Raw genomic sequence first — 27,692 nt, forward strand, 5'->3', positions numbered from 1 at the left:
CCCATACCTCTTAATGTCCTTAAAATTTGGAAATGTGTTTACTTCTTTCTGGAATATATTCAGTTACGTGGCTTCCACAGCCCACTGTGGTTGAGAATTCTACAGGTTCACTACCCTTTCGCTGAAGGAATTTTTCTTCATCTCACCCCTGAATGGTCCACCACATTTCCTGAGACTGTGTCCCACAGTGAAATTGGGAAACTTTTCTTCACACACACTGTGTTTGAAGGTCACCTCCATAAACAACAATTAATACTAAATCAATTGCTCCTTTTCAAACTGAAATTGACTGATTTTTGTTTGGTTTCCAAAGACATTAAAGGACAAGGATATAAAGTTAAATTGCAGATCAAATGCAATCCAACTGCTTGGAGGTACAAACCTGAGGACCTAAATGACCCTCTATTCCTATGTTTATGTCCTCAACGGCATCTTTACACCTCACACAGGACATCTGTTTTGAGAACTGGTTAGCTAAGTTATCTGGACAGCTGGTTTGCAATGCAGTGTGATGCCAGCTGCATGAGTTCAATTCCCGTATTAGCTGTACTCTCCTTATCAGCCTCTCTTCTAACGTGGAGAATGGTGACTGTAGAGTTGAACCACCATCTAACATGTCTGTCTAACAAAAGAACCTTTCAATAGTCTGGTAAAACTGTGGCAACTTTACTTTACTTGCATGTTGTAGCAGAGTACATTCGGTACATACCAAAATTGGGAAGAGGCCTGGCAAATCTTCCAAACTTTGAGCATAATGGTCGATCAGTTGGGTAGCATAGTGGCTCAGTGCTTAGAATAGCTGCCTCACTGCGTCAGGATCCAGGTTCAGTTCCACCCTTGTGTTACTCTCTGTGTGGATTTTGCACGTTTCCCAGGCCTGCATGAATTTCCTTCAGTTGCTCCGGTTTCCTCCCACAGTCCAAAGGTGTGATGGCTAGATACATTGTTCATGCTAAATTGCCCATAGTATCCAGAGAGGTGGGGGCTAGGTGGATTAGCCATGGGAAATGCCGGGTTACAGGGAATGGATCTGGGTGGGATGGTTTCCAGAGGGTCGGTGTAAACTCATTGGGCTGAATGGCCTGCTTCCTCATTGCAGGGACTTGATGATACCAGGAACAGGAAAACCACTGTGAAACCAAGCAGCAGAGTAGTCCTTGTTTCAGTTTACTCAGGTCATCTTAGAATCGACCCTGGAATGTTTCTAACTTGTATCGAGTGGTACACTTGTCAATGAGCTCGTCACAGAGTTCATCACCAACTGATTTATAAATCAAGTCAGTTTCTCTTAAAGTGTTTAAGGATGCTATGTACATCTCACTTGGATTGTTTGATCTTTATTCCAAACATTTCTTGCTAATTTTTGAATCTTGGAGAGATGATTGCAAGCCTTAAACAATGTGGAAACCTTGAAAATATCTGGCAACCCATCTCTGTGAAATACCGTGATTTACACATCCCACAATCCATCCTGTGGAATGGACCCAAACATACCAATACTTATCTTTAAAAGTTGTCCATTTTCTCAAATGAATGAATGGTCCTCTTCACAATTAATGAACTAATTTTATTCCCTGATCAAGCCTTTCGTCATAACCAGATACTGGGTCAGTTTTCCAACAGGCAGATTATAAATGAGAAGTGAGCCCAAAAAATGTAAAAGTTAAAAGATATGTGGTTCACTTTCTGTTGTTTGTGGTAATTAGACAGTGAATCATTGACAGTTGAGCAGTCGATTTCAAACTCCATGGTTTTTCAGGTTGATTGAACTTGTTTTTTCTGGTTTCCTTTGACAGGCTTGTTGACCAGCAGGTTGCTAGCGCTCAGAGTGAAGGAATCATTTACTTTCAATGCAGGGGTGACCAGGAATGATTCTTTGATGATTTTCATCGCATATTAGTGCTTGAACCAAGGCTAGTACTCTCAAGGACCTCAGCCCACTTGCACTTATGGGCACTTCGGCTGAGTGTATATTCCAGACCTGGGCTAAATAAGTTCTTAACCCCCTTGTTTTTCTTTGAAGGGGAGACACAAATATGTTTACCACCCAGACTTCTGTCTTTTTTTCCATCATCCCCAGTGTTTGAGGAGATGGTAGTTCATTTTGTTATGCATTTCCTCCTTTTAGGTCCATCCCTTTGAAACATCCTTGATGTCTCATGAAGCATAACATAGTAGAGTAGCTCTCTCTCTCTCTCCTGACAGCCACTGAATTTATATCTATAGACATTTATTTGACTTAGAAGCCCTCTTTTAAATAGACAAGTTGGACTTAAAACAAGGCGGTCTTGAATTAAGGTCATGACACATTCAGTAAACACAAGACCCAATTCTTTTGCACATCTTTCACTTTGTATTGAACACAAGGCAGATGTATGGAATAGCAGCTTTCCCGTGTAACCAAACACCCTGGGCAACTGTAGGAATGACAACATACTGGTGTGGCTTTGGGAAACAGTACTGGCAAATTAATAGCTGTTTCACAGAACCAACACAAATAAAAAGGGCCAGATGGCCTCCTCTGTGGTTGTTTGATTTAATTTCTCACCTCCTTCTCCTCTCGCCATCAGAAATTGAAAATCACCCAAAGACTCCGAAGCACAACTGTTTGCTGGTCAGCAATTCATGACCTCGCAATGTTTCATTTTGATTGCAATCTGTCCAGCTACTTCCTTCACAGATTGAATTTGGCTTCTTTGGGCAACAACCAATCAACCTTTTTTCTGTGGTTTTATTGTTCGCCCAGTAACTAATATGATGCAGCTCATTCACTCAGTTGAAGTTTGTTTACATTGTGCAAACCCACACAATGAGACTGCGAAAGTGAATGGATTTTAGTTATCCACCAAGCTTATCATCTCTATAAAAGACCAACAATGCATTAAAGATTACCTGTCAAAACATTGCTTTCCCTCCAAATGGAAAACGTATGAATACAATTAGTAGATGCTGTTGCGGCATTTTGTGTTTCAGTATCTTGTTGTGATTGCTGTAATTTTGGCATGTGATTTTGTCTAATGTGATTACAATAGCCCCTGCCCAAAATGTAGCTACAGTCCCTCAGGATTTAAGATCTCATTTGTTGTGAGTTAAATGAGTAGTGGAGAAGAGAATCCATTTCTATAAATTATATGTGCATCAAAGAAGGAGGAGGTTATTTTTTTCTTCGGCTGTGGTGCCCATGTCTGCATACCTATCAGGATTTAGAATAATGTGACTGAAAAATAAATGTGTGGCTAAGGCATATAAGAACAAAAAAAATAATTTGGATTAGTATACTGGACATTTTAATTTTGTTTTGTTCAGCAATGGCTCACAAAATCAATAATGTACTGATCTTATAAACTGCAAGGGTGAAAATGGCTTGGTTTTACATTGCTGCACTTTTTCACCCATTACTGTCCCCTTTTCTGTGTATCACAAATGTAAGTAAGTGGAACACAATGCATTTTTGGACCATTGCAGAAACCTTCAACATTAAGGCCATATTTTGGTTAGCTTTACGGAAACAAATTTCCACAGAATATATCGTGCAACACAAATGATGGCCATCAAAGTTGTTTTTTGTGTTTTTAGAGACACATATTTTGGGTGTTTGTCTGAAATAGGTAGGGAGTCAGTCTGATATATGCACTTTTAATATTGTTTTAATGAAAAATACATACAATGAACTAGAAAGATATCATTATTCAACATGTAAACCCGTACACAATTCTGTTTAAGGAAGAAATTATTGTTGCAGTGTTAATTGTCTGTATTAAAATAAAGTGTGTTCTATGTTCAATTTGTAAAACTTGTAATTTGATTGCTGAGTTATCCAACACATTAAGCACAGGGATAATAGACAACATACAATAGGTGTAGGAGTAGGCCATTCAGCCCATCGAGCCAGCACCACCACTCATTAAGATCATGGCTGATCATCCTCAATCAATATCCTGTTCCTGCCTTAGTCCTTTTACCCTTGATTCCACTATCTTTAAGAGCTCTATCCATCTCTTCCTTGAAAGTATCCAGAGACTTGGCCTCCACTGCCTTCTGGGGCAAAGCATTCCATATACCCATCAGTCTCTGGGTGAAGAACTTGCTCCTCAACTTTGTTCTAAATGACCTACCCCTTATTTTTAAACTGTGTCCTCTGGTTCTGGACTCACCAACAGCGGAAACATGCTGCCTACCTCCACAGTGTCCAATCCTTCAATAATGTTATACATCTCGATCAGATCTCCTTCATCCTTCTAAACTCAAGTGTATACAAGCCAGTCGCTCCAATCATTCAACATATGATAGTCCCGCCATTCCAGGAGTTGACCTCATGAACCTACGCTGCACTCCCTCAATAGCCAGAATGTCCTTCCTGAAATATGGAGGCCAAAACTACACACAATACTCCAGGTATGATCTCATCAGGGCCCTATACAGCTGCAGAAGGACCTCTTTGCTCCTATACTTAATTCCTCTTCTTATGAAGGCCAGCATGCCATTAGCTTTCTTCACTGCCTGCTGTACCTGCATGCTTACTTTCATTGGCTGATGTAAAAGAACACCTAGATCTCATTGTACTGCCCCTTTACCTAACTTGACTCCATTTAGATAGGAACATGCCTTCCTGTTTTTGCCACCAAAGTGGATAACCACACACTTGTCCACATTAAACTGCATCTGCCATGCATCCGTCCACTCACCTAGCCAGTCCAGGTCACCCTGTATTTTCATAAAATCCTCCTCACATTTCACCCTGCCACCCAGCTTTGTGTCATCAGCAAATTTGCTAATATTACTTTTAATACCTTCATCTATATCATTTATGTGTGATCCCAGCACCAAACCTTGTGATAACCCACTGGTCACCGCCTGTCATTCCGAAAGGGACCCGTTTATCACTACTCTTTGCTTCCTGTCAACCAGCCAATTTTCAATCCAAGTCGGTTTTCCCCAATACCATGTGCCCTAATTTTGCTCGCTAATCTTCTATGTGGGACTTTATCAAAGACTTTCTGAAAGTCCAGGTACACTACATCCACTGGCTCTCCCTTGTCCATCTTCATAGTTACATCCTCAAAAGCTTCCAGAAAATTAGTCAAGCACGACTTCCCCTTCATAATTCCATGCTGACTCTGACTTATCCTGTAACTGCAACCCACAAGAGTTATAATTTCATCTTTTACAATTGACTCCAGCATCTTTCCCACCACTGACGTCTGGCTAACCGGTCGAGAATTTCCTGTTTTCTCTTTCCCTCCTTTCTTGAAAAGTGGGACAATATTAGCCATCCTCCAATCTGCAAGAAACGATCCAGAATCGATAGAACATTGGAAAGTGATTATCAGTGCATTCACGATTTCTAGAGCCACCTCCTTAAGTAGCCTGGGATGCAGACCATTAGGTCCCAGGGTCTTATCAGCCTTCAGACCTCACAGTCTATCCATCACCATTTCCTGCCTAATATAAATTCCCTCCAGTTCATCCATTACCTGAGGTCATTCAGCCACTATTACATCTGGGAGATTGCTTGTTTCTTCCCAGTGAAGACAGATCCAAAGTACCTGTTCACTCTTCTGCCATTTCCTTGTTCTCCATAATAAATTCACCTGTTTCTGTCTTCAAGGGCCCAATTTTAATCTTAACCATTTTTTTTCTTTTCACATACCTGAAAATGCTTTTACTATCCTCCTTTATGTTTTTGGCCAGTTTGCCTTCATACCTCTTTTTAAAATGTATTTCCTTTTTAGTTATCCTCTGTTGCTCTTTAAAAGTTTCCCAGTCCTCTGGCTTCCCGCTCATCTTTGCTATGTTATATTTCTTCTCTATTATTTTTATACAGTCCTTAACTTTCCTCAACATCCATGGCCACCCCTGCCTCCCCTGAAGATCTTTCTTCCTCTTTGGAATGAACTGATCCTACACCTTCTGCATTATACCCAGAAATACCTGCCATTGTTGTTCCACTGCCGTCCCTGCTAGGGTACTGCACCATTGAACTTTGGCCAGCTCCTCCCTCATAGCTCCATAGTTCCCTTTGTTCAACTGCAATAGTGACAATTCTAATTCTCCCTTCTCCCTCTCAAATTGCAGATGAAAACTTATTATATTATGGTCACTATCTCCTAATGGCTACTTTACTTTGAGGTCCCTGTTCAAGTCCAGTTTGTTGAGTAACACGAGATCCAGAATTGGCTTCTCCCTGGTAGGCTCCAGTACAAGCTGTTCTAAGAATCCATCTCGGAGGCACTCCACAAGGTCTCTTTCTTGGGGTGCAGTACCATCCTGATTCTCCCAGTCCACCTGAATGTTGCAATCCCCCATAACAACTGTAGTAATACCTTTGCAACAGGTTAATTTCAACTCTTTATTCAGCTTATACCCTACATCCAGACTAATGTTTGGGGGCTTGTAGATAACTCCCATTAGGGTCTTTCCACCCTTAAAATTTCTCAGCTCTCCATACTGACTCCACATCTCCTGATTCCATGATCCCCCTCGCAAGGAATTGGATATCATTCCTTACCAACAGGGCCACCTCAGCCCCTCTGTCTGTCAGTGTGTCCTTTCGATAGCACATATAGCCTTGAATATTCATTTTCCAGGCCCTGTCCACTTGAAGCTATGTCTCAGTCATTGTAACTGCCAATTTCCAACTGAGCCTCAAGGTCATCCACCTTATTTCTTCTGCTTTGTGCATTCATATATAATATTTTTAATTTGTTACTCCACTCACCCTTCTTATCAATCTCAGTTTCACTTGACTATACTGTATGATCCTGTCTTGAGTTTTCTGCTCCGTTGATTCTGTTGTCTTTCTTAACTTCTTGAATTCTCACTTTCCCTTTAACTTCCCTTTTGAATTTCCAGTCCCCCCCCCCACCACTACTTAGTTTAAACCCACCTCTGTTGCAGTGGCAAATCTACCTGACAGAATGCTGGTCCCCCACCTATTAAGGTGTAATCCGTCCCTCTTGTATAATTCATCCTTACCTCAAAACATACCCCAGTGATCAAAGAATTTAAATCCTTGCTTCCTGCACCAGTTCTCCAGCCACACATTCAATTCCATTATCTCCCTATTCCTGTCCTCTCCAGCCTGAGGAACTGGAAGCAAACTGGAGATAACCACACTGCAAGTCCTGCTTTTTAGCCTTCTTCCAGGTTCTCTGAGGTCCCACTGTAGAATGTCCTTCCTCTTCTTCCCGATGTCATTTGTGCTGACAGGCAGCACCATCTCTGGCTCTTCACCTTCGCCCTTGAGGATCCTCTGCACTTTGTCAGTGACGTCCTGGATCCTGGCACCAGGAAGGCAACACACCATCCTCAAATCCCGCCTGTTGCCGCAGAAACCCCTTTCAGTCCCTCTCACTATGGAATGCCCTATTACCACGACTCTACATGATGTCTGACTCCTTGGCTCTGCCTCCATGCCAATTTTCGATTGGCAGACCTGTCTGCCTCTCAGGCTGGTGGTGTCGTTTGCCTCGACAGTTTCTGAGAGAGTCAACCTGTTCACAAGAGGTACTTCCCCCGGGATCTCTTGTACTTGAATCATCTCTTCCTTCCTCATTGTCATCTCCCCTCTCTCTTCTGGTATACTCGGCTTTAGTGACCTTGTTGAAGGTCCTAATTATTTGTAGCTTGTCCTGTTGGTGTAATGGCCTCTCATCTGGACAAGTGAACATGGCTGACTTACTTAAGTACTAATTCTTTGAGAGGAATGAGTGAAGATGAGTATGGGATGGGTGAGGAAATTATATGGCAGGCACTTTCTCAGTGTTTGAGGGAGTGTCTCAAAATCTTCACGTATCTAAATGCTGCATATTTAGTATTGATTTTTAATACTGCCCCTTGTCCTATTACCCAAATTTGAGAAGGTTGCAGCAGTAGTGCATATTGACCTAGCAAGGATGAGCATGTTTCATTCAAACCATTTTCTTATATTGATTTCAAACAGTTCTTTGTCTTTTTGTGAATTTCCCCAGATCCCAACTGAGTGCTAGCTGGACTTCCTATGCACTGGTTCTATTGCTCAATTGATTTCTGAAGGGTTTGTGGTAACTTGTTTGAAGAGTATTTTTCGTCAATTCTGGGAAACATTGATTCACTTTCTTTGGCAGGAGCAGAGTATGTGATGTGGTGAATTGTAGAGTTTTAAAATTTTAGACGTAAATAGTTTGGTTCCAGCCATTTTAACATCAGTAAGGTAAATGTTTAATTGTGTCAAAGATATGCAATATTAAAATGGTCCCTCCCATCCAATCTCTATAAAATAGTATTCGAGATAGTGTTGACCACTCCTGAGATGACAATGTACTGGAACTGTTCACAATATAAACAATAGCTTTGATCATGGTTTTTCTCTCTCTTATTTCAGAAATGACTGGAACAGTGGCTGATATTTCTTTGGTCCATTGGAAACAGCAATGGCTGGAGAATGGCACCTTATATTTCCATGTCTCCATGAGTAATGCCGAGCACCTGTCCCAGATAACTCCACCAACTCTGCGGGAGCCCTCCGAGATTGTGGATGAACAGATGCATGTCCTTCATGTCTCAGTCATGGTGAGATCTTGTCAAATAAGTCATGTTCTCTCTCAGCCAGCCAGTACTACTATGATGTATGAGTTTTCATTTAGAGATAAGGCACCTTAACTTAAACTTGTTGACAGTATGGAAGTAGCTTTACAGGCCAGTAAAAGACAGTGGATCACAATTAATTGAAGAACTGTTTGAGCAAATATTGTTGCCAGAATGGAGTGCAGAGTGGCTTTCACCCAGTTGAGGACTCTCGGAACTATCAGATTGCCAGAATGAAGTGGTAATTGACGACACACTGCCAGGAAGTGAGAAGGTGTGGTTTCTGAGCCCATCGATCACCCACATAGTGAATGTTTGTTTATAGCTGTGCTTCTGAAGGGATAGATATAGTAATCGGACCAAGTCCAAATGTTAAAATTGATAGTTTGGGCTATCATCCAATGTTTGGATTAACAGTAATTTTTGGATTAACCGAAACCTTCTCATGTATCATATGCCTGCATTCTTCAGGAAAATAGTGGTGGCGTTACTAAGAGAAATGAATCATGAGAAAATGAAAACCTTAAAATATTGCATATTACAGCCAAAACCTCCCTTCACTGCTGGCTGTGGTGTCATTTTAGTGTTTTGCAAATGAAACAAATGATAGGAAATATGCTTTGATTATTTTCTGAAAAAGATAAAAGATGTAGTAGTTGGAACCTAATTCCCAGTCTCTTGTTCAGAGAAGATTTGATGCAATGAATAAACATTTTTTTAGGGATCAATTCATAGATATTTACGTAATCATTGTGTAATAAGGTAGTAGCATGCAAAGCAATAGCCAATAAACTTTCTGGGCTTTCAGTTCTGAATCAACGTGAAATGCCAACTATTTATCTCGAGAAGCCATATTTGAAGCCAGTTAAATCCACAGCATTTAAGTGTTATTATGATTTGATTGCATATATGTCATTTACAGTTTAAACTTTCAATCATTACAAACACTGCATTTTAGAGAATCAGAGGCAAAGTCTTTACAACTTCATTCATTTAGTTTAATTTGCATTATTTTGTATGCTATTTTAATGGATGTTAATTTTTGATTTTATACTTATTTGATTTAAATCCATGTATGTTTTTTTTAGATTTTTAAGAGTGTGGCACAAATATAGCTTTGGGCAATGCCTGAAATGTTTTTTAAAAAGTGATTTGATGATTTATACAATTCATTTCCTGGTTGGCTGTCTGTGAGAATTCTTTAATATGATTGGCTGTTTGGACCACTTGATGACACCACAGCAGATTAATGCTGTGCATCAGCACAAAATGTTGTGACCATCAACTACAAGTCGAAAGAGTTAATGTTCTCAAGGTGGATAACACGCGATCTCTTAGCTGAGCTTTCTGCAAACTAAACAGTGAGTTTCCTTACATCACCACTGACCACAAATCTCAACCAAATGTATATGTGCATATTCACTATGACTTAACAAGAAACACTCCTAAAATATCAGTGGTGAATTTACCTTGCTGCACCATTAAAGTAAAAATGAAATCTATCAATGATCAGTGCTGATTAAGTTCTCTTTTGTTTTCTTCTTGTTTAAAATTACTGAAAGCTAAAATGTATGGTAACATTTTATTGAAAATGAGGACAAGATTATATTTTTCACCTTGACAACCCATTCCAAGTACAACCATAATTGGCATGCATTGTGACTGAAATAATTCTGTAGAGCAGAAACCCTTCCATTCAAATATCAGAAAACAAAAATTAGTGCAATTTTTAATATTTTTTTTGCATGCAACCATTCATTTAATTAAGTGGCCTGTAAAGGCATGCGCTTCATTAAGCAGCAGTAGGAGGAAATTATTTTGATCTTTACTGCGCAAAAGCTTGCCTTAGAATGATTTTACCTAAAAACCCAAGAACTACCAATACTCATACAAGATGAGAAAGCTTCCCAAGCACTTAACCATGTAGTTTTCCTTTCGGAATGAAGAATCGGAATCATATCTGTCAGCCACTGGATTGTAGGTAGAGAGGAGGGGAGCCTCTGAATTTTTGAAGACACTCAGAATAATATTCCAATTGTTAGTCCATCAAATTTGCTAATGACTCACCTCAATCTGAATGGATATTAGTCCACCAAATTTGCTAATTACTCACCTCAATCTGAATGCTCACAGTAAAGACTTAAATGATGACTCTTCCACCTAAAAGAATGTGTGCTTTCTCATTCCAAACCCAGTGTGTCAGTCATCTGCACTTAACTGAGTTTGGCCTCACATGAAATCTGTGATCTGCTGCAGCCACAACTGCAACTTCAGAGCAGGATGACATTGTCAGGGACTGAAAGTGACCACGTACCTTCCAGGCTGGAGCAGAAAATGTTTGCAATATCTCCTAGTCTGCTCCCCCTCTGCAGTAAATGAGACTTTACTGAGGCTCCATATTTCTCAAGTTGTCAAAAGAAAATCATTGCCTTGTGGAGTGAACATAGGTTTTGTGAAGATCACAGGCAGCTTTGAATTTCCATTGATAGCACATTTTTCACTTTGTGGACACTGGATGTCAACTCTGAGGTATATCACACTCAGAAACGGCCATAAGATGTAGGAATAGAAGTAAATCATTCAGCCCATTGTGTCTGCTCTACTAGTCAATGAAATCATGGCTGATGTGACAATGCTTAACTCCACATTTCTGCACTTCCCCTCAGCCCTTGATTACTTTACTGATTGAAATCGGTCTATCACAGCCTTGAATACACTTAACAACACAACCTCAGAAACACTCTACAGTAAGAAAGAATTCCAAAGATTCACTACACTTTGAGATAGGATATTCCTTCTCATCACTGTTTTAAATGTGCAACACCTTCTTCTGAGATTATGCCCTTTGGTCCTCGACTCTTCCATAAGGAAAAACAACTTTTCCATGTCTACCCTGTTAAGTCCCCAAAGAATCTTATATGTTTCAATAAGAATGAATCTCTCATTTCTTTAAATTCCGGTGGGTTTCTGGTCCATTCCCACTCAACCATTCCTCATAAGGCAGTCTTTCCATACTTTGGATCAGCCAGTGACCCTTATCTGCTCTGCCTCCAATACCAGCATATATTTTCCCTCAGATAGGGGGCCAAAGATATTTATGGTAATCTAGCTGTGATCTGACTAGTGCTTTTTACAGTTCTAGTAAGCATCCCTACTTTTGTATGTCATTCCTTATGGATTTATGCTGCAGTTTATGGTGCACTATATGTAGCCGGAAAAATAGGCACATTACAGTATTGGAGGGATGTGCTGCATCTGATTGAGCCAATCAGTTTAAGAAAGATAGTTGTACGAAGAAAATAGATTAGTTACTGTCTCTTGGATGTAGTGATCACTGTTGGATTTCATGGATTACAAGTATTAATAATCATGGTTAGACAATTTAAGGCTTTGAATTAAAGTTTGACACAAAATGTTATAGTGAGAATAAATTTCAAGGTTGAATCTGTAAAATGTTTCTGCATATTGTTATGAGAGTGAATATATTCGACAGAAGTAAAATTAACTCCAATTGTAGATAAGCTTGATCATGGAAATTAAACACTGTGCCATTGAAGGGAAGAGGACCTAGCATGAGCTGGAATGCAAGACAACTGTGAAAAGTCAATAAATAGATGTTAAGCACCCACCAAGGTAGATGTTACTATGTTCTTTTGTTATCGTTTGAGTACAATTGGTTTTATTGATAATAGTGCCCAAGTAAAATGCTGCTTAAGTGAATCCTGTGTTATGTGCTTGTTTCTCATATCTCTGCACTAAGTGCAAAGATAAAAGGAAAATCCTTGTCTTATTAAAGTGCGACACAACATCTGACTTCATTTCAATCCCATTGAGTTGGTCAAGCATCACTTATTCCCATTTTAGCAGTACTCGGAGTTCATGAAGGTGCTAAGTGCTTTTCAATTTATAAACTTAGATTCAAGGTCACGTTTTCAATAGAATGAGATGTGAAGATCTGATAATTATTTAATACAACTGAAATAATACATATATATTAAAATTATATAGTTATTAAATTGAGTAGAAATTAAAAACAAGCCTTTGATTTATTATGAGGATAATGAAGCTTTGTAGACAGATACCAATGTTGGAAACACTCAGTTTGTTCTTGTGTCTTGAACTTCCTCATTTTTTGTCATGCGTAGAGCTACAATGCAAGTAAAGAACAAATGTCTTTACATTAGGTATGGAAACAGCTTGTTCATGAGTTTTTTTGTCAGTTACACTCATTTTCATACTTCAAAATAGAAGCACTACTCAGATATTCTCAAAGGTGCATATTGTTTACTGTTGCAAACAGCAAGTTACAGGGGTTCCCGATTTACAAACATCCAACTTTCGAAGGCTCATACTTACAAACACGATCCTATATCGAGATGTAATTTTAAAGACCTGACATATAAACATTCCCTCTACTTGGGATTGGCTATTTTGTATTGACCTGCAGTGAGTTCTGACTTGCTAGCTGACTCCAGAATAGAACCTGTTTGTATTTTATTTTCCCCTTTTGATCACATGGAGCTGAATGGATAGGACCAGGGACTTCTGAATCTCAGAAGATTTATAATATTACTCAGTGACTGGCCACAAGGAGTGCTTGAACACAGAATGCTGTAAATTTCCAGCCTCAGCTTGTTTTTTTATCTATTGCCTCTCTGTGGATCCAATCTAATTCTGCTGTAAGAATACTTCTGGCAATATAACCAAGTGAAGTTTGACCTTGCCAAGTCTCCTTATACAAAAACATAAATCTAAGCCTTAACTTGCAATTGGAAAATAATTATTCAGCATTATTTATTGTGTATTCCCTCTTTAGAATCATAGAATGAGGTAACTCAGAAGAAGGTATTTGACTTATCATGGTAATGTTTGCTGTTTTGTGGAACTATCCCATTATTACCACTTCTCTGTTCTTTTCCCATTATCATATCAATATTTTTCTCTTCCTGCATTTATCCTGTTATCTTTCAGATGCTATTATTGAATTAGCTTCCACCACGTTTTCTGACAATGTCTTCCAGAGCCCAAAAGCCCATTGTTCTTCAAACTGCTTAATTTTTGTGGCCAAAAACTTTAGGTCTGTGTCCTCTGCTTAGTGAATTTCTGCCACTGGAAATGGTTGCTCCAAGTCTATGCTGTCAGCATTTTTCATGATTTTGAGTATCTCTATCAAATCACCTCTTAAATACTCTGCACTAAGGAGCTCTATTGCATCTTTTCCAATCTCAGCATTTAACTGAAGTTCCACATCCCTTAGGTCATTCTTTCAAATCTACATCATCTCTAAATGCTAGAGTTTCTTACCAAGACATAGTGCCCAGATCTGAATGCAGTACTCCAAGTGAAACCTAAGCAATGCAATGTTTTTTTTCGATTAGATTAGATTCCCTGCAGTGTGGAAACAGGCCCTTCGGCCCAACAAGTCCACATCGAAACTCCGAAGAGTAACCCACCCAGTCCATTGCCTCTGACTAATGCACCTAACACTATGGGCAATTTAGCATGGCCAATTTACCTGACCTGCACATCTTTGGACTGTGGGTGGAAACCGGAGTAAACCCACACAGACACAGGGACAATGTGCAAACTCCACATAGTCATCGAGGCTAGAATCGAACCTGGGACGCTGGTGCTGTGAGGCAGCAGTGCTAACCACTGAGCCGCCATGCCGCCCCAAATGCAGGATTAGCTTTTTCTTATTTTTGTATACCATTACACTAAAATTAAAGACAACAGAGTCACTTTTTAGCATTTTAACTTCTCAGCCAATTCTGTCACCAACCAAGATTTGTGTATATTCATCTACAAGACAGTCTATTCCTGCATGCCCATTAAACCCTGTGCAATTGAATTCATATTGAATCTCCTCCTTCTTATGTTGAATACTAACTGACATGTGTCTGTCCATTTCACTTATTTCTGTCCCATTGAAATCTGTTAAGATCCTCCTTACTGTTTTCCAGAACTCTGAGTTTTACATCATCTACAATCTTGGCAGTTATGCCTTGAATGTCCAAGTCATTAATTCTTATAATAAAACAAATAACTGCTGATGCTGGAGATCTGAAACAAAACAGGAATTGTTGGGGAAACTCAGCAACCTGGCAGCATCTGTGAAGAGAAAAAGTTAACATTTCCAGACCAGTGCCCTATCTTTAGAACAAATGGTCACTTGACTCGAAACATTATCACTACTTTCTTTACACAGTCCTAATGAGACTTGCTGAGTTTCTCCAGCAACTTCTGGTTTCCATTAATTCAAATGAAACCGACTGCAACTGTATCTTCTATTCCTAGTTGGCTTTCAGATAAATGCATGAAAACTTGTATAATACAGCAAAATCCTCTCTAAACCAAATTCTTCAGGGAGTGGAGCTTTCATTCCCAAGGTGATTCCATTTGATTTGTGCTCTACTGCATATCTAAGCAATAATCTCAAGTTAACTTGGACAATGGGCATGATATGTTTCATTGTCACGGTTGAATTCTTGTTACTCGTATCATTTGTTTATTGTTAAAGTTGTGTATATTTTATTTTTGAATAACAATTATGTCATTTATCAAATCAAAATTAAATAAGCTGACATTCATTGTGTGAATTGAATAATACAATCTGGTTTGGTTTATTTTTTTAATTATCAGAAAGAAATGAAAGAACATTAAAATCCATTAACTATAAGAATTTATTTTTCTTGACTGTCAGAAATATGCCATCTGCAATATATGTCTGAACAGGCTAATAAGACAAAAAATAGGACGTGTACTGTTTTTCAACTTAAAGTTTAGAAATAAGGAAATAATTTGACTGCTTATGTGAATGTTGATCAAATGTGTTTATAGATCAACAATTTGAGATGGGCTGAGAGAAAATTTGTATTTTTAAGCTTTGTAAGGAAATAATTGAAGGTCAGCAGAGTCCAGCCTGTGCAGAATTGCAGATTATGATTCCACACCATGCTGACTTTATGATATTGCATGGAAGAACTACAAATCTTTATGTTGTAAATGCTTTAACTGCTGAACATTATGCAAAAACTGCGCCTATGTCACAAGTTCCAACCACACAGTGAATTTATTTTATGCAATAAAGAGTTAATGTCACGTCTCCCTTCATGCAGTTAGCAAACTGCTCATTTTGTTACAACTGACATCTCATTTACAGGAATCGATTGAAGCTCAATGCAAATTGGTCAAATTCCCACATGACAACAAAAAAGATGAAGCAGTTGAATTTGAAGAGGCAGTTCAAGAGCTGTACAATGAATTAGCCAAAATATGTCAGGGATATATCAATACCAATCGAAGCTGACTTTAAATAATTTAAAGAAGAAAAATGTGTGAACTAAGTACACTAAGAACAATGGCAAGATAGCGAAGGACAAAGTTGAGAAAGATTAAGAGATTTTATTAGATGGAGTACATGAATGTAAAGATTGGACATAATGAGCTATTCACAGAGCTGATAGATGCTAAACTATATAATGAAGCAAGAAGCTATCAAATTGGGGCAATTCATCAAATTGTACATTGCTCTAGTTAAATGACACCATGCATCTGAGTCAATAGATGTGAAGCTAGGTGGGATGATGATAGGTGGATGCAAGTAGGGGGTTATTGTGATTCATCAGTGGGAAAGGTGGAGTAGATATGTGAGTAGGAAGATGGACAGGTTAGGTCAGGTCAGGGAGATGAAGAGGAGGGGAATAGCTAGACATGGAAAATGGCTGCGGTGGAGGTATTTTGAAGCTGGTGAAGTTAACATTGAGGCCATTGGGCTGTAAGCTCACCAGGTGAAATATAAGGTGTTGTTCCTCCAGTTTACTTTTGACTTCACTCTGACAATGGAAGAGGCCAAGGATGGACATTTCGCCAGGGGAGTTGGAGAGGTGATTAAAATTTCTGACATCACCTGACAAAGGAGCAGCATTCCAAAAGCTTATGATTTCTAATAAACCTGTTGGATGCTAACCTGGTGTCATGTGACTTCTGACCTTGTCCATCCCAGTTCAACACTGGCACCTCCACTTCAAAGGTATAGCCATCCATCCTTGTGTTAGCTATGAATCCAGCTTGTGATGAGTTCCCCCCAATTTCCAATTGCCTTTAATTTTGTGACGGTTACTTGATACTTCGCTCAGTCAAATGCTTTAGTGTCAAGGCCAGTTGCTTACCTCACCTCTGGAATTGAGCATTTTTATTCATTTTTCAGTCTATACTTCAATTGTCTTTTGACTGTGTGTCTCTGCTAGAATCCAGAACTGAGCAGCTCTGGGTTAGTCTTTGATAAGCAAATGCTATTTTATAACCATATACATTATACCATCCAGCAGATAATAGAACATTACAGCGCAGTACAGGCCCTTCAGCCCTCGATGTTGTGCCGACCTGTAGAAACAATCTGCAGCCCATCTAACCTACACTAATCCATTCTCACCCATATGCCTATCCAATGACCATTCAAATGCCCTTAAAGTTGGTAAGTCTACTATTGCTGCAGGCAATGCATTCCACACCCCTACTACTCTGAGTAAAGAAACTAACTCTGACATCTGTCCTATATCTATCACCCCTCAATTTAAAGTGATAGAAGTTGATAATTGAGTAGATTTCTGGTGTGGTCATTGGCCGGATTGATTCTGGGCGATAAAACCTTCTGTGCAATTTTCCCCATGATGAACAGAACCCAGTTTTGTATTTGAACAGCTTGGTTATGAGAATTAAGAATTGTTTAACACAGGTGTCCACTGCCACGGCTAGGGTTTTGTCAGGTCTCATAACCTTTGTTGTTTCCCAGGTCTACCTGATCCTCCCTGTCATGTTTTGTACACATCCCCTACCGAATTCTTTTGATTCGAACAGAAACAATGACTGTGCCATCCTCCATCTCCCTCTTCTGGTCAGGCCCACATCATAGACATACTCTATCACAGTTGAATTTTAAAAGTTTTTTGTAATTAATTTGTTTTTGGTGAACAAAATAGTCCTATTTTACCTACTTGCTTAATAACTACAAATACAGTATTATGCCCGTGAACATGTTAAAATGCCTGCATTAAAAGAAAAACCTTTACAAGTTCAATAGCCATCATTTATTCACTTCGACAAGCCCTATGATGCTTAAATTGTTTTGTTGAGAACCAATTTGTTATGCAGCTTGAGCAAGTCCATCTTCAGTTAAGTAACTGAATTTGCTGGTGTATTGCTGGAAGAACATTGCTCAAAGAAAGGAATTGCTGCACTGTCTGGTTGCAACATGCTATTTGGGAGTGAGCCAAGTTGTATTGTACCTGGGAGCATAATCCAACCAAATACTCGTCACTTCTATGGCCAGGGATCTGTGCAGACTCTGGATCTGTGTTCAGTGATTGATGTTGCTTTGCTGACATTTTAAATGAGGTTTGAAAGGCCTTATTATTGAGATGACCCTGACTGTCTGTTAGTGAATCACTGCCTTGCATTAGTTTTGTTTTCTGGAAAGAATTGGCTTGAAAACAAACCTGATATTAACAATGTAAAATACACTTGCGACATTATCTGAAGCTGTTCTGAATGTTTTAAAAATCTCTTTGAAATGCTGAGGGGGGTTTAGCAGTAGGGCTGTTAATCCTATCATACCAACATTCTGGGAGTTCAACATTAATCTCTTGAACATTGCTGCAGGCAACCCAAGAGAAAAGCATAAGTGATTTCAATTTTTTTTCCCAGTTTCTTGTGCTTTTATTCTGAATAATAATGCAAATGGAAGAAAATAAACTGCTTAATTGGGCAGGGCAGTTAGTGGTGGGTAGTCAAGTGATGATTTGCAAGTCAGCAACTGCACTCAGCTGGTGAAGTGTGGAGGCATGGGACTGAGGTGATGTACAATCACATATTGCATAAGCCTTTTGTCGATCTGAACATTCAGGGTGAAACTAGTTTATAAACTTCAACTGGATGTTCTGCTATTATTCTGTCACTGGGGTGACAATCCGAATGGTGAGAATAAGTGATGGAATTTTCATAAATTGCATGGATGAGGATATAAATGAGGCAGTCAGCTCTTACACTGCACGAGCATCTGCCGATATTTGGAAGAGCATTTAATGCTCTGATCCTCAAATCTGAGATTTCTTCAAGAACCGGAAGAGACTCAAACCCTCGTGGATCAATGTTTAATCTAGAGCATTTTCCTGTTAACACCATCATGCCCCTCATTTCCCCCGTCTTCCTCTATCTCGCTACTTTTTCTTTTAATTTATTCCCTTTCATCATATTACCCTTTCTCAGAAGTTTTGTTCTGCCAAATGTGGCTGGTGTTATATCCCTGTTCATTGTAGCTGAGGGGTAGGTAGCCCACATAAACGTTCCAATGCAATAGTCCACTTGTTTATTTGGCTCTGTACAGTTTAAATTGGTTGTGGGACATTTTGTAGTCAGTTGGTGACATTGAAACATTGGCATAGCAGTATTTATATTTGACATGTTACCAGTACCTACTCTGTTTCTCAAGTCTACACAGCACGTTGAATAGAGGTATGGAGGGTATTGGAACAGGACAAGTTATGTATTTTAAATTGGAATTGTATGTTTAAAAAGAGCCAGATTTGCTATTAGCTGATTCAAGTATGCACAATTTGCAGAATAGATTGGATTGAATACGATATCGAATGCAATCTATTTTAGCAACATTATTCAATGTGAATTGATGCCAGTGTACCAGTGTAATCTTGTCCCACCTTATACATTCATATTGCCTCAGCAATGATTTGTCAGTGCAAGCAATGGCGTTAAAGAACCCTTTTGAATCAGTTGCACTTGAGAACATGTTGCAAGTAACAGTTAGCCCAGAAAAATTTCTAATTTGTGAACTATTTTCTCCTGGAGACAGATATTTTGAAAATTTACAAGATAAATAGAAAGCTTTTGAATCTTAGAATAACAATGGCAGGCTACAAGCAGAAATAGTATGATCTACACTGGCAAGTTGAAGCTGGTATTCAGCACATCATGCCTGAGATTGGCAGTGTAAACAGAGATTGGGATTTTATACTGGTGTGCAATTAACAAGAAGTAAGACTTGTTATGTCCCACTGCTTTGACTGACAATTTTCTGAAGAACACCCTCAGTAAATTGTTCCGACTGAGTGACTTCTGCACACTTCAATACATTTCTAACTTTGCACTAAACTGAAGAAATTGGATTCAAAATTACTGCATTTTGAGAAAAAATGTAACTTTAAAACATACATTTGAAAGGTAATTTAACTGCATTTCTCTTTTCCCATTCTGGAGTCACACTGATCCTGAGCTAGGTCAAGATAGAAGTGCATTGATACAGCTTTGATTCTCTGGTCTATGTACGTGGATTACTATTTAATCGAATATCCTCCCTTTGGCATGGATTTTACACACATTGATGTTGCTTACAACTCAAGTCATTAGGTAAGGTCACTGTCTGAGCCTGTTGACCAGGTTGATCCCTCATTATACTCAAACAGTGTTGTTGGTGTACGTACAACCTTTCAACATTGGCTATGGTCAATGACCTGACTGGCCATGATTAATTTTTAAATCTCTGTTAACTAGAGATACAACGGAATGCATGGGATTGACAAGAGGAAAGGTAAATGTGAAATATTAATATTGGCACTTTCATGTGATGTAGTATTGTTGCTATGAAAGGTGCTCATTTATTTATTGATTGTTCTCTGCATGGTTTAAATCCACAGGTACAGAGTGATTGATGGCTGGTATGTTACCCTTAATCCAAGAGTAAAGGATTAAATAACCTCACCTTTAATAGAAGCACATGCCTTTTTTAAGAACCTTCACATTTGAATTGTACTTAAGGTGCATGGAGATGTTCCCAAGCCAGCCCAGCATAAGGGGCTGTGGTTCAGAGAAGTAAGGAGGACAAAAGGGATTGCAAGATAGAGAATTCTCTTGAATGACTATTTGTAGGAGAGCAATCTCATTGAAACTGTAGGACCACAATGTATGGAGTGCAGCACGAAGGAGATTTCTAACAGAATTGAGATTAATGCTACCCATCATGACTTCGCTGATGCAGAGCAACACAGGCACTCGAAGCTTTACGAAACTCTGGCTGTGTTTATTATGAAGTTGCAGGAAGATCTACCAGGCAGTCACCTTGTCTTATAGCTGCAGTGTTTGAGCACAAATGAAAGTGAAACAATCAAAAGCTATAAAACTACTTGAGTGCTTAGCTGATCTTTTTCATGCTCATGGATTTTCATCATTTCACCTTTCTGGAATTCAATTTTCTCTTACAGCAGCTGCTGAAAACCTCCATTTGATACACAAAGTGCTTTGATTCCCGTGTTGAAAATCCCTACTCAAGCTTATCCTGTCTCATTGCAGGTTTGAGAAAAAAAAATCTCTGGTGAATTTGGTACATGCAAGGAGAAAATGTTAAAGCAAATGTGGGAGATGGAAGATGGTTGGGAAATTTTGCTTTGTGTCTTGCCAGTAACTGCACAATTGGTTGCCTCCTGGTTTATGAGGAGAGAGCTAATGCAAAGCAATATAACTTGACAACTGTACAATCAGAGAGTATGATGCACAGAACATGTTGTTGTTCTTGTCTCACCGGGTTTCATAAGGCTGAACCAGGGAGCAGGCCAATCATTCAATCATGAAATCTAATTTTAATGATGCGGCACAATAGAATTAATTAATGACGCTACATTAGCAAAATGGGGAAAAAGAAACAAAAGTCAGGCAAATTTTTGTTCCCAATGTACATGCGTACCTTGGTGATTTTCAATACAAATGTGAATGACAGACAAAAAGGGAATTCAAGAGAAACCTTAATCCAGAAAGTAATTAGAAAGTAGAACCATAATAAGTAGCTCATGTAAATCAAGTATCATCATTTAAGATGAAGCCAGATAAAAATGAGTGAGGAAAGGTGAGAAGGATATGGTATCAAATTCAGATTAAATAAGATAGGAGGAGACTTGTGCAGAGCATTCACACTGACAGACCTGATGGATTGAATGATGTGTCTGTAAATATGGCACAAGAGGGTTGATTCTGTTTTGGAGGATCCATGTTTTGGTGGGGTTTTGCATCAGTTGCATTTATGCTATACATAATCCCAATCCTAGAAAGTACCTGCTCATGTGACGTTGGTCATGTTGTTCAAATGTCGATTCGTCTTGTGCTCTGATATTTGGGTGGATTACCAACAGCAAAAGAATTAGTCTGCTGTAATTTAAAGCACAATATCTGGTTTATAGACCACAAATAATTATCAATGCAGTAGCTATGTATATGACAGCATTTGTATTTTTAAATAAGGGCAACTATTATGAAATTCTAATAAGTTTTATTATCGAATTGAGGAGTGTAAATGAGAGTAAACAGAGGAAAATCATTTGAATGTGATTATGTCAAACTGATCTCACAAATAAGCACAGTGAACAGAATTGCATTGGTCCTTCAGTTTGTTTGGAATACAAGAAGGAAATAATGATTATATCAGATTTACCACATGCACTCAAGAAATAATCTATCCTGCGTAAGAATTGACCCCTGACATTCACCCTCCGCGTCCTTCACTTTTAACATACATTTGCTTGTTTTGGGTGTGGGGGTAGTCAGGAACAGTGAGTCATTTTTTAATTTTAAAAATCTCTCATTTAATCTTTTCAAATCATCATAACCAACTTGGGACAGCCATTCCCTGCTGAATTCAGGACCATGACCGGCAATCTGGGTGTTTTTGGCAGTTACAAAGACCCAGCGTGGAATTTCAATCTACTTCTCGAATGCATTCCTTGTGTAAAACAAAAGACCTTCTACTATTTGCTGAAAGATGTCATCACAAAACCTAAATTTTAGATGTGTATATATAATAACAGTTTCATTTCTGCCTTTTTTCTTGTTAGTCTTTCACAGATCAGATAGAATCTACTGCAGATGTTATGACACATTTCATCATTTGCCTACTCTGTGTGTTTATCCTTGAATAAGATCTAATGTGATGCACTGTTCTTTGTCAGAAATTATGAGCAACTCTGTGGAAAGTAGGAATAATTTTAGTCAGTAAAACAGAATGTGATCTCTGAATTTTTAAAATTGGATTTCCTGAGAAACTTGCAGAATGTTTTTTTTTAACAGAAGATACATGCTTAGTTGTCTGGGCCAGAATGTTTTGTTTGCCCATCCCTAGCCTTTGGAATGAAGTGGAGAGCTGCCTTCTGCAGTCCCTGTGGTGTAAGCTCACCCATGTTACTTTGTGAAGTAACTCTCAAACATGTGAAGGAACTCTCAAACATGTAAAGCTAGGTCAAAACTGAAAGAACTGCAGATACTGTAAAACAGAAACAAAGATAGAAATTGCTGGAAAAGCTCAGCAATTCAGGCAGCATCTTTGGAGAGAAATCAGAATTAACATGCTGGGTCAAGTTGAGGGTAACTCAACCCGAAATATTAACTCTGATTTCTTTCCACAGATGTGATGTCATCTCCCTCTCTTGATCACAAGCCAAAGCTTTTCACTGTGCCTCAGTACACGTGACAATAAATTCAATTCAATTCAATTTGAAATTTGGTATTCACTGGGCCTGAGATGGGTTCAAAACATGCTGCTGTGCATCATCGGACCTGATGCTGAATTCATGAAGCCTTTGCTGGGTGTTCATGACCAAACAGTTAACCTGGGAAATAGAAAGCTGCATGGAAAGTCCCAGAAAATTTAGCCCTATGACTGCTAATGTTGGAATGCTTACACTTACAAGTGTTTGAAGAACACAGATAGCTGAAGTATATGAGCATGGAAAATGTTACAAAGATATGGAAGTAAGAGGCCATGGAGGGATTAAAAATTAATTTTAAAGTAGAGATGTTGCTCCATCAGTGGCCAATACAGGTCAGCACACATTGATTATAGGCAACTGATTTTTTTCCTAGCTTTACGTGTTTGGCCTGGATGAAGGCCTCATGTATAAGCTATGTATATAGAGACTCGGAGTGAGGAGGGAGTGTTTGGGTTTCAGTGTGCAACCTGGATTGCATTGAGAAAAATCAAATGTTGAGTTCTGAAAGGAATAATTGAGAGTTGCAGCAGCACATGAGAGAGGGGTGGAATTGATTCATTTTTTTGAGATCGAAGTAGATTGCTTTACTGATGCCACAGATATGAAGTGACAGGCTTATCTCTGGATTAAGTAGGACACTAATTCTTCAAATAGTCTCATTCTGCCTTGGCCGGTTGCCAGACAATGGATTACAGACAATAACGAGGATGACAGTTTGTCCTGAGGGCAACCGGTCTTCCTATTGGTCTTTACAGTACTTAGTTGGTGGAAATTTCTGATGATCAAGTCATGGATGTTGAAAAAGTGCCTTGCAATTTAGAGATTGAGATGCATTCAATAGAGGTGGTGGTGATATAGAGCTGGAAGATCTCATCAGGCTATTGTATTGCAACAACGTGTACTCAGTTCACAATGGCTAAATTTGTAATCTCAGAGAAATATAGAGCTCAATGGAGATGACCAAGAATCTACAACAGAGTCAGTAAGTTCAATAAGGATTTGCACTGAACTGAATAGACAATGAAATTCATTATGAACAAGATGCTTGATGTCGGGATGAAGCTGTATGCTTTTAATGTGAAAACCATAGGACTGGCATTCTGGAAGAATGAAATCAAATAAACCTTGAAAGTCTTTGTCATCTGAACTCACTTCTGATATTTGTGATTCTTGAGAAGATTTGTAGCTCAGGTTGAGGTTTAAGTTGTAAATTTCTCACTGAGCTGGTAGGTTTGCTCTTAGATGTTTCGTCACGATGCTTGGTAACATCACCAGTGAGCCTCTGGTGAAACACTGGTGTTCTGTCCCGCTTTCTATTTGTGTGTCTTGGTCTGTTAAGGTGGGTGATACCACTCTGAGTTCTTTTTTGCAGAGGTTAGTAAATGTGGTCCAAATCGATGTGTTTATTGATGGAGTTCCAGCTTGATGGCCAGGCCTTTAGGAATTCCTGTGTGTGTGTCTATTTAGCCTGTCCCAGGATAGATGTTTTGTCCAAATCGAAGTAGTGTCCATCTTTGTCTGTGTGTAAGGATACTAGTGATAGCTGATCGTATCTTTTGATGGTGAAGCGGTGCTCATGTATCTGGTGGTTAGTTTTCTGCCTGCCTGTCTGATGTAGTGTTTGTTACAGTCCTTACAGGATATTTTGTTTATGACATTCATTTTACTGATTGTTGGTATAGGGCCCTTTAGGTTCATCAGTAGCTGTTTCGTGTGTTGTAGGTGTGTGGGCTACCATGATGCCAAGGGGTCGAAGTAGTCCGGTTGTCATCCACATGGTGTGTAGCTAGAATCTTCATACGCGTTTATCCTCTTCCTAGATGTCACAGTGGAACAAACAGTCAATGGAGAACTGCATCCCAGCACCTACAAGAAAGCAACACACACAGACCAGATACTCAACTACAGGAGTGATCATCCCAACACCCACAAATGGAGATGCATCGGGGCATGTTTAAACAAGCCACAATGCACTCCTGTGTGGATGATACCTTTGTCGTCAAGAAACGGAACAAGTTAGAGTAAACCGACAATATCATTAACAACATCCCTACTGGCATAAATTTCACCAAAGAGGAAGAGAACAACTACAGATTTCCCTTCCTAGATATCACAGTGGAATAAGCAATCAATGGGGAACTGCAGACTAGTGTCTACAGGAGAGCAACACTCAGACCAAATACTTAACTACAGGAGCAACCATCCCAACACCCACAAACAGAGCTGCATCAGGGCATTATTTAAGCATGCCACAACACACTGCAGCACCCAGGAATTACCATTAGCAGAAGAAAAATACCTATACAGCGTATTCAAGAACAAAGAGGACCCGATAAACACAGTCTGCCGATTCTTAAACAACAATCCCAAACAAGAAGACACAACACATCTGGAGAATCTAGCCACACTACCATACATCAAAGACATCTCGGAGATGACTGCAAGACTACTCCGTCCCCTTGGCATCATGGTAGCCCACAAACCTACCAACACACTGAAACAGCTGCTGATGAACCTGAAGGACCCTGTACCAACAACCAGCAAAACAAATGTCATTTACAAAATACCATGCAAGGACTGCAGTAAACATTATATTAGACAGATGGGCAGGAAACTAGCCACCAGCATACATGACCGTCAACTAGCCAGCAAAGGACATGACCAGCTATTACTATTATCCTTCTACACAGACAAAGATGGACACCATTTTGATTGGGATAGCATATCCCTCCTGGGACAGGCTAAAAAGAGACACACATGGGAATTCCTAGAGGTCTGGCATTCAATCTGGAACTCCATCAATAAACACATCAATTTGGATCCCATTTTCCGACTTCTGAGAAAAAGAGTTGAAAATAATACCACCCCCCTTAACAGACCAAGTCACCTAAATAGAAAGTGGGACAGAACACCAATGTTTCACCGGAGGCTCACTGATGATGTTACCTAACATGGTGATGAAACACCTGAGAACAAACCTACCAGCTCAGCGAGCAAACTTACAACCTCACTTCTGATATTGTGATTTCTGATTCAGTCACCTCCAATTATGTAAATGCTGGATTTTGATGGCAAATCTGTGCTCCCTGTTGCTATATACATGACTATGTTTAACAGGTATTATTTATTTATAGGTAGTCTACATTTATTTATATAGATGTACATGCATATACATGCTGAAGAATGTGTGCACTCAAACTATTTATTCAAAAGGGATCCAGAGAGGATTGTAAGAGGATTGGAAGTAGAATTGTCTCAGCTGTCAGTTTAAAGAGACAAGTGTTTATATCTGCCAGAGGTGCTTCCTGTCACTTCTCGTACTGATTTCAAGCAGCTTCAACTGGCAAATGGAGGTCAAGTTACAAGCTGAACCTGACTTTTCTTAGCATTGCAAACAAGACATGACCTCACATAAACTATTTTTCATGTAAACTGAAACATTTGATCATGTCATTGCCTTGTAGCTGTCCACTTTTGCATGGTAGGCTTAGACAAACGTCAATGAATCTGGACTGCTGAAGAGAGGTGCCCATTCTTCTTTCCTCTCAGATTACAGAACAACCTCAATTACCCGAACAATATGGGCGGGGAGTATTTTGTTCGGATAGCTGATTGTTCAGATAATTGATTGTTCGAATAACGGATAACATTTTTACAGGACCTTGATATCGTGTTAGGATAATCCAAAATTTGGATAATTGACATTCAGATAACCAAGGTTGTTCTGTATTTCCAAAAGTTTTTGACAGGAAACAAAGTAATTAGTACAGCTTTAATAGAACCTAAGCACTGCTATAATCCCGAGAGATGGGAAACAATATCTGTTGTGGTGAAGGAAGCAGTAGCTTCCTCACTTGCCCCCAGGGTTAAATAGCAAAGATGTATGTGCTTCTTTTGGGTGTTAGAATGATGTGGGATGTATACTGTCAGTTGAAAAGTCTGACTTTTACAAGCTGCAAGTACACATCTGACCAATGGTGCCAAACATGATGTCGTTGTTAGCAGCAGGAAATATCCCCACTCAAGAGGAACTGGAGGCTCACTGGTGACAGGGAAGCAAACTGTTGATATCTGTCTCAGCATGTGCTCGGCTGTTGATGCACTGTCATTATTCACGGTGAAAGAGCTTGCTGACAGCACATCAGCAACTAATGGGTTCAGCTGTGACACAAAAACAGCTAACGCTGCCAAAAGGGTCAAGACAGCCCAAGGTTAGAGAATATGATGTGTTCTTCATAAAATGTAGCTATATAAGGGGATGCTGGAGAGACCTGCACACCAATGCTTACAAAATATTTAATCATTTGGATGTAGGGTATCAAAGAAGAAAGTTGTTAAAAGTTTAGATTTGGCTCAGATTTCGGGAACCAATTGTGGAAATGCACCATCTAACTGGAAATTAAGGACTTGGCAGGGATGGTTTTTAGTGAATTTAAAACAGTACAAGGATGATTCATTGGTCCAAAGAGGTTTGAGTAGAAGTCAACTGTATTACAGCTAGAATTATAGTGGTGAAGAATTTTATCAGCTTCTATGAAGTGAGAAGCACCAACAGAGTATCACAAATCTTATCACAGACATTTC

At 39.2% G+C, this 27,692-nt stretch overlaps 1 protein-coding gene across 5 annotated transcripts in view; it reads left to right on the top strand.

Annotated features, from left to right (window-relative positions):
- LOC132825811 (astrotactin-2-like) overlaps window positions 1-27,692 on the top strand; it is a 1,607,744-nt gene that overhangs the window by 148,521 nt on the left and 1,431,531 nt on the right. For all 5 annotated transcript variants that reach the window (XM_060841306.1, XM_060841305.1, XM_060841303.1 and 2 more), the window contains exon 2: window positions 8,363-8,550. In XM_060841306.1, coding sequence (XP_060697289.1) covers window positions 8,363-8,550 — 188 coding nt within the window. The remainder of the gene's footprint in view (window positions 1-8,362; window positions 8,551-27,692) is intronic.

This window comes from Hemiscyllium ocellatum, chromosome 21 (genome assembly GCF_020745735.1).
Source record: "Hemiscyllium ocellatum isolate sHemOce1 chromosome 21, sHemOce1.pat.X.cur, whole genome shotgun sequence".
NCBI lineage: Eukaryota > Metazoa > Chordata > Chondrichthyes > Orectolobiformes > Hemiscylliidae > Hemiscyllium > Hemiscyllium ocellatum.